Source organism: Chrysochloris asiatica, unplaced genomic scaffold, assembly GCF_000296735.1.
Source record: "Chrysochloris asiatica unplaced genomic scaffold, ChrAsi1.0 scaffold00023, whole genome shotgun sequence".
NCBI classification, from domain to species: domain Eukaryota; kingdom Metazoa; phylum Chordata; class Mammalia; order Afrosoricida; family Chrysochloridae; genus Chrysochloris; species Chrysochloris asiatica.
The window spans coordinates 7,114,706-7,123,099 of record NW_006408541.1 but is presented as its reverse complement, the minus strand read 5'-3'; the positions used below and the strand labels follow the sequence as shown (position 1 = coordinate 7,123,099).

General features: G+C 45.5%; 1 protein-coding gene across 1 annotated transcript in view; it reads left to right on the top strand.

The window, feature by feature from the left end:
* Window positions 1-1,571: 1,571 nt before the first annotated feature.
* The window catches only part of DOK5 (docking protein 5), a 232,295-nt gene continuing 225,472 nt past the window's right edge, over window positions 1,572-8,394 (top strand). Inside the window, exon 1 of the mRNA XM_006839321.1 lies at window positions 1,572-1,874. Coding sequence (XP_006839384.1) covers window positions 1,809-1,874 — 66 coding nt within the window. The 5' untranslated portion in view covers window positions 1,572-1,808. The remainder of the gene's footprint in view (window positions 1,875-8,394) is intronic.

The window sequence follows — 8,394 nt, the reverse complement described above, 5'->3', positions numbered from 1 at the left end:
TTTGTCTCTTATACTATGGACATGTTACTAGGATGGACCAGCCCCTGGAGAAGGGCATCATACTTGGTAAAGGGGAAAGTTGGCAGAAAAGAGGAAGACCCCCAATAAGATTGTAGTAACAATGGACTCAAACGTAACAATACTTGTGAGGATGGCACAAGACCAGGCAGTGTTTCATTCTTTTATGCATAGGGTCACTATGAGTGGGAACCTACTGGAAGGCACATACCAGCACCACCATCACTGACACTAACCACAAGGTCAGAGGTTCAAACCCACCAGCTCCTCCTCAGAAACCCTATACAGTGTTGTTTTGAATTGGAATCAACTCGATGGCAAAGTGTTTGTTTAAGACTTTACTGAACACCTCTTGTGGTCCAGGTTTTGGCGATACACACACTCAAACAGCTAAGTCTTAACCTTTGGAAAACTTTCATCTTAGAGGAAATGGCAAATGATATTGTAAGGAATCATAAGATTCTTATGATTCAATAGCGAATAATTGTTATTATGACTAATTGCGACAGTCACAACTGTAAAAGTAGAAGTTTTGTAACATAAAGGGGGTGGGTAGTTAATCTTACAGTCCAGGAACAGAGGACCCGAGGGCCATTAAGGAGAAGAGCAGGAGCAGAATGCAGGACCCTATCCAGAGAAGCAGTGACACCAGAAATGGAGGCAGAGATGAGGACATGGAGAGAGAGAGCAGCTGAGGATTCTAGACTCATGGAAAGAGAAAGGCTGTGTGCTGGTGGCCAGGAGGCAGGCTTTCAGAATGTGCCCTTCGGTTGTTTAAATGATTATATATACCTGAGTGTTTTTGTGTACATGAAAAACAAACACAAAACAGAGAGACTAGAAGCAAATACTGTTGAATGATGATGCATGGAGGAGAGTTAATCATTGCAATGAAAGATGAGTGCAAAACGAATGTTCTATGTAAACTATCACTTAATTCACAATAAAAACTTAAAAAAAAAAAAAAAGATATTGTAAGGGCTTGAGTCCCAGGCGGCCAAAGAAAACCGAAAGAATTCTTAGCTTAGGTCAGCACACCATCCTTCCCCTCATATACCAAGGTCAAGCAAACCGTGGCAACCCTCCCCCCCTCCCCCCCAAGACACAGGCACTAGGAAGATGCTGGCATTGGAACTGAAGAAATAAGACCCGTAGGCGCTGGCTGGAAAAAAAAACAAAAACAGCTGAAGTGTCCTCTCTTACAATAATCCACTGGAGCGAGAAGAGCAGAGGTTCTATCTTGGCAGGCTGTTACCGGGTACGGGTGCGGACTGAGGCAAACTCGGGGATCCGAAGGGGAAGCAATGGGGACAGGTGGGCGGGAGAGGGAGCAGGGTGTGCGCTCAGCCTCGGATGTGGGCTCCTGGATGGCCACGCCGGCGCAGGGACCAGCGCGGCTCCTCCTTCTCGCCGCGCCCCTTTCCTCTTCCTTCCCCCTCCTTGGCTCAGGGAAGAGGTTGGGCTGGATCCCTCAGCAGCCGCCGCTCCTCCTCCTGGCAGGCTGGCTAGCGAGTCAGCTGACGCCGGCGCCCCAGCCTCGCCTCCCCGCGCCGCGCGCCCCCAAAGTGGCTCCTAGTCGGTCGCCCACTTTCAGGCTTTTGGGGGGACAGAGAAAGTGATGCGCGCCTTCTAAAGCCAGACCGAGCCGCCGCCTGAGCTGCTGCACCCCTGCAACTTTCTCCCACCCCCCGATTCCTTCTCCTCTTGGTCCTGCCCCTCACCCCTCCCCAAAGCCACTTTGGAAATAGGGTGCGTGCGCCTGGGTAACGCGGGTCAGTAGGCTGTCCGGGATGGCGTCCAATTTTAATGACATAGTGAAGCAAGGGTACGTGAGGATCCGGAGCAGACGCCTCGGGGTGAGTATCGATCCTTTCTTTTCTTCTGCTCCCTCGCTCGATTGTCTTTCTCCGGCGTCCGCATCGCTGAGGGCCGCGCGCTGGTCGATTGAGCTGAGGCTTCCTCTCCGAAAGCCACCTCCCCCGAGGCTGGCTTTGTAGGGCCAGAGTCTAGGCACGTTAAGGATCTATGTTTATCTCCTCGATGACTTGGCTTTCTGATGCTGGCCGCGTGCTCGGCTTCAGTAGCCATTGGGCGCCCATCGCCTGGAGAGAAATATTCCCCAGTAGCCTTGGGAGTTCGCGTTGAGAGCCCCGGGCTGGGATGCCTAACCTGCCCCAGGTCCCCAGGCCCCTGTCCCTTCCCACTTGCCGCCAACTTAAACTTTTCCAAAGGATGAAGTAAAACGGCAGGCTTGCCCGGTGTGGCCCAGGTCAGCGACCCTCTGACCCCACAGGCAAAAGATCCCTTCGGACTCTGGGTTCTGGATAGTAGCCCATTTCGACCCCAAGTATTGGCCAAGGCGGTGGACTGGGCTCTAGCCAGGGCCAACTTGTGTATACCTGGATCTGACTTCTTCCTGGTCTTTAGCCTGGGTGGTGGCTTTCTGGGGCTGGAATACACTGGTACCCACAGGAAATGATTTAGGGTGGAGCATCGTGCCTGCACAGAGCAAGCGCTCTGTAAATACGCACTGAAAGAAAGAATGAATGAATCTGGGGGACGCGTCGTGAAGGGACGGACCGTTGGCACTGAGATGCCTCCTTGCTTAAAACTCCCTTCTTTCCCCCTTTTTTCTTCATTGGTGGGGTTACAGGAGAGGATGCATTATCTCCCACTCTGAGTTAGAATGATGATGAAGGAATTCTTGGGGGAACATTTTATTGTTCTTTTAAAAATTTTCAACTGCTTCATTTCTCTTTGCTTGTGTTAAGTATGGTTGCTGCATTTGTTGAATCGATGTATTGGGGAGCAAAGAAAGTTTACTTAAGTAATGTTGAAAATAATAATGTGGAAGAAGGATTGGCTGAGCTCTGAGTGATGGATCGAATACATTTCTCTACAAACGTATGCCATTTGGCGTCCTTCTCTTATTTGGTCTCTGGACTTCTTTGATGTGCTGGATAGCGTTCCTGAAAATCGAAAGGAAATTTCACAGTGGTAAATTGATCCAGGGAGGAAGAAACCCTGGTAGAGTAGGTGATGAGAAACAGCTGTAATTATGAAACAACTCTTGCCCGCTTTATTTTGGTCATTTCTTCTTTCTCTGCTGGTAACCACATTGTAGCAAGGTTGCCCAAGCTGCAAATATATAAATATATAACTAGAAAGCAGTAAAACCCAATTAACCAATCCCTACAGTCTTGTGTATGATAGTCTTGATTTTTCTTTTCTGCCATGCAAATATCCTGATGGACCCTAGCAGTTTTTGTTGGTGTGTTCACCTGAAGGGACTTGTGTAAAGGGACAGACATAAAAGGAACTTTATAGCCTTGATAAGCGCAGGGACCACCCAAGTGCTAGAATTTTAAAGGGACTGTTAAAAAAAAAAAAAAAGAATTTTAGATTCATTCCACCTCAATTGAGGAAATTGGTAAGAGACACCCAGACATCCATTCTGCATTAGGAAGCATTCCAATAGGCGGAGGAATGCATTATTAATGCACCAAACGTGAATTATTCATAAGGAATGGAGTTTATGCCAAATTGTGACACATGGCAATTTATTTGAAAGACTGGTTACCATAACTTTCTAGTTTATGATAATTGTGATGAATTTTGTCTCTATTCTTATCACTGACACAATAAAGTCCTACGCTTGTGCAAATGTTTATGGGCAGATAGCTGAAGCAGAAAGAAAAGCAATGTATTTTAGTTTGCATGCGTTTTATGTTTTCCAGTATTTTGGATGCCAGCGAGTAGTGTCCTTTTTCAGGATTTACTCATTTTGTATGTGCTAACACCCATTGAATGATAGTTATCACTCATAGGGAGAAAAGGTCAGACACACCACCAAGTACATATATTCTTCTTTGTTAACGCCAGCTATATCACCACTTAATATTATAAAGGTGTAACTGATAGAGGAGATTGATTATGTTGGCATCAGAACACTGTGCAAACTAGTCTCAGTGGAGATTGTAAATAAGAGTGAATGTTGCTTTAGGAAAATGCCTGAGGAACCCCTGTCCCAAGTAAGGAATGCTTGTGTTAACCGAGGCTGCATATAGCCCAGGACAGCATGCACCATGCATATTCTGAGAAAGCAAATGAGACTCGGGGTAGGGCTGGAGCATGGTGTCTGGCACAGGGACACTTATAAACTGCACGTCGAACTACTTATGAACCCATGTCCTCGTGATCGGTAAGTCTCTTTAGGAACTAATGTGAAAATGAGACTTAGTGGTATATTAATGGAAGTCAGGCAAGTGTCTGTGGATTAGAACCATGTTGGGGAGGATTTATAATTAAACAAGAAACCAACAGTTCACGACAAGCAGCTGTTGTACCAAGAAATGCTCCCTCAGCTTTGGAAAAAGAAAAGAAGGCAACAGATTCTGCTTGCATTACTCATTAGCCTTATGACCTATGACCTTTATCAGCCTGAGTTTTCTAATGTGTCCTGTGAATACTATCTAAACTAAAGCCTACTCCTCCTAGCACCCTATGGACAACAAAGTCGGTGGTTCAAACTCTCCAGCCGCTCCTTGGAAACCCTGCACAATGTTGCTACCGACTCATTGGCCCTTAACAACAATAATAATGACCCTTTTGGACTGTCAACTCGACAGGCTTATGGCAACCCAAACAGTGGAATTGTCTTAGTAGCAATGGGTTTGTTTTTTTGGTTTTTAAATGTTTATGGAATTAGACTACCGCACCTTCTCCCATGGCTCAGCTGGTGGGTTTGAGCCACTCATTTTTTTGGTTAGCAATTGAGTGCTTAATCACTGTGTCATCTGGGCTCTTATGAGTACCAATTTAGTTGCATGACATAAGAAAGGAGTCCTGGTGTGGTATTGTAGGACCAGCACTGGACTGCCAACTCAAAGATCAGTAGTTCAAACCCACCAGCTGCTCCTTGGAAACCTTATACAGTGTGGCTCTGAGTTGGAACCAACTCCATGGCACTTAACAACAACAGCATGACAAAATAGCTGTGAAAACACAGTGAGAGTATAAAACATTGATTCAGAATACAGTCTTTATTACAGTCAAAGATGAGAAAGGATTAGGAAAAGGATATGTTGCTGGTAGATGCTGTTGAGTTGATTTCGACTCCTAACGACACCATGGGACAGAGTAGAACTGCCTCCTCGGGCTTTCTTCCTTCCATCTGTATGGAAGCAGATCGCTACTTCTTTATCCCAGAGAGCTGCTGGCTGAGTTCAAACTGCCAACCTTTAGTAAGCAAGTGGCTTATCTATTTAGAAATGTCCAAAGACATAAATGTTTAAATAGCTCTAAATGTTTTTATTGGAGTCCTGGTGTGGCGCTGTGGATTAATACGCCAGACTGCAAAGCCATTTGAACTGCAAGGTCAGCGGTTCAAGCTCACCAGCTACTCATTGGAAACCCTAGACAGGGTTGCTATGGGTCGGAATCGACTCGACGGCACTTAGCAACAACAACAACAAATGTTTTTATTAGATGAAGTTTTTACAAAGGACTGTGATTTGTTGTTGTTGTTAAGTTCCGACTTATAGTGAACCCGCGTAGGGTGTCTGAGGAGAGTGGCTGGTGGGCTTGAATTACTGACCCTGTGGTTTAGCAGCACAGTGCTTACTTATCCTACAGTGCTACACCAGGACACCTAGGTGTGTGTGTTTTCCATGGGACAAGAGACATTGTAAGTTCATCCCTATTCAAACGGGTTAGAGAGAAATTGTCATCTTCAGTTGAGATTCTACACAGTTTAACTGCTTAAGCCATCATGTATGGGCTTATTTTTTCTTTCAGCAGGAAAACAAGCACTGAGCTTCCATAAAACTTGCCGGCAAGAAAGCCCGAGGGGGTAGTTGGACTCTGTCCCATGGTGTCTGTGAGTCGAAATCAACTCAACAGCATCTACCAGTAACATATCCTTTTCCCAATCCAAAAGTCTCAGTGTCCTCAGCCTGTTCTCTATTTGCTTCTGAAAATCTCCTGTTATTTTTATGTGCCTGCAATCCCCCAACTGCTTGCTTTTAAATAACACATCTATGCTGATGTCTGTGGCGCTCCACTCTGCTGTGCCCTCAAGGCTACCCCTCATCTCCGCTTGGCTGTCTTAACACATCTGAATCATAATATGTTCAAATCCTTGATGGTTTCATCCAAACCAACTCATGCACTCAGCCACTGGAGGGTTGACTATTTTGGTTGCAAAAATTAGTCCATCAGTCAAAAGTTGGTGTCATCCCTGTCCTCTTCTTTCATCTCTCCCTACTCCCTGCTACAACCAATCCACCATGAGACCTGTGAGCTCTTTGAAATTCATTTAAGAGCTCTGGTAGTGTAGTGGCTACGAATCGAGCTGCTAACCTCAAGGTCGAGCAGTTCGAAACTACCAGCTGTTCCGTGGGAGAAAGATGAGGCTTTCTGCTCCCGTAAAGATTTATAGCCTCGGAAACCCTTGCAGGATCACTATGAGTTGGAACCGACTCCATGGTACTTAACAACATCAACAATCTCTCACAACATCCACTGCTACCATCTGGTTCATCCTCCACTGTCTCCCCCCTGTAATATTGGAATAAGCTCCTAATTTGCCCCCTTGCCCACATCGTTGTCTCCTTCAGTCCATTCTCAGGGTGACCCTTGGGGAATGTAAGATTGATAATGCCTCTTGGTGGCTCCAACCTTACACCAATGGCTTCTCATTCAATTCAGAGCAAAGTCTTGACTTCCTGTTGGTTTCTGTTGGCTACCCTCAAGTCGACGTCAACTCACAGCAACCCCATGTGATGGAATAACTCTTCCTCATGGAGTTTACTTGGCTGAAGTCTTTATGAAAAGACATTGCCAGGTCTTCCTCCTGAAGAGCTGATGGGGTAAGTTCAAAACAGCCTTTTGGTTTGTTGTTGTTGTCATTAAGTGCTGTCGAGTCGGTTCCGACCCATAGTGACCCTGTACAGGGTTTCCGAGGTTGTAAATCTTTACGGGAGTAGAAAGCCTCATCTTTCTCCTGCGGAGCGGCTGGTAGTTTCGAACTGCTGACCTTAACCTTCGCAGCCCGATTCGTAACCACTACGCTCGCCTTTTGGTTAGGGTAATGCTTAAACCACAGCACCATCAGGGATCCTTTACAACCTGTGCCACCCTGTGTATTGTCCCTCAGCTCTTGTTTCTGTAGCCTTGTCGCCTTTCATTCTGCGTGCTCTGTTCTGAAGGCTCTCCCCAGGCCTCTCCTGGTGCATCCCTGCCCACTCCTTTTCCTTTCCTCAAAGCCTCCTTCGCCATGAAGCCGGAACACCTTGTTTTCTTTCTTCTCTCTCCTCTTCCCTCTTTTCTCCACGACTTTGTACCACCACATGCACTAGTCCATATATTTTACTTCTCTGTTTATTGCTTGGATCCTCAAGTCCATACCGTAATCACAGCTGTACCCAGTGCCATGAGAGTGGAGCTTGAGGAGGCTCTGTTGGGTAAACCAATGGATGAATGAACCCAGGAATGAGTAATGTTTTCACAGCATAGCTTCTGACATGCGGCTGCTTTCAAATCTCAAGGTAATCACCAGGCTGTAGATTTCTGGGAAGTTTCGAGCATTTGCAAGTTGCCATTTCTTCAGTAAAATACGAACATTAGTGATACTCAGGAGCCCTGGTGGCACAGTTGTTAGGTGCTTGCTCAGCTGCTAACTGAAAGGAGAAAGCTATGGCCATCTGCTTGCCTGGGAAACTCAATGGGGCAGTTTCACTTTGCTCATATAGGGTCACTATGAGTAAAAAATGGACTCCAGTGTCAATGGGTATGAGGTTACATCCATAGAGTAGATGATCCTCTCAAAGACTTTGACATAGTGCCTGACACAGCAAAGTCTAAGCAGTGTTTATCACTAGCCTCACTCCAGTCTGAGCACTGTTAATTGGTTTTGTCACTTAGGTGATGATTCTTTTCTCTGATTTTACTGAAATATCTCTTAATGGCAGATAACCTGCAAGTTAGGAAAACCAACTTAGTATTTGTGAACTAGTTAATGATCAAGCACACATATTGTATAAAAGGAATGACCACCAGTGTAAGCATTTTCATGATCCTTCGATAACTAGCAATGCTACCAAGGAGAAACATAGCTCATATAACCTGAGTTTTAGTGTACTCACCAGACAGGGAGGTATTTCTCTTAACTTGGGGGCCTTTTGCTTGGGTAGCTTTTAATAATTGGTCATTTAATGGCCAGATTTGGGAAAGAAATAATTTTTAAGTCCTTCATTTATCTGTTTTGCTTGACCCAGTGTGCCTAAATTTCATTTAGAATTTTTAGATTTACAGATGTTCAAGAATTTATGCACTTTTCATGGTACTAAGACAAAGTTAAGGAGCTCTGGTAGCGTA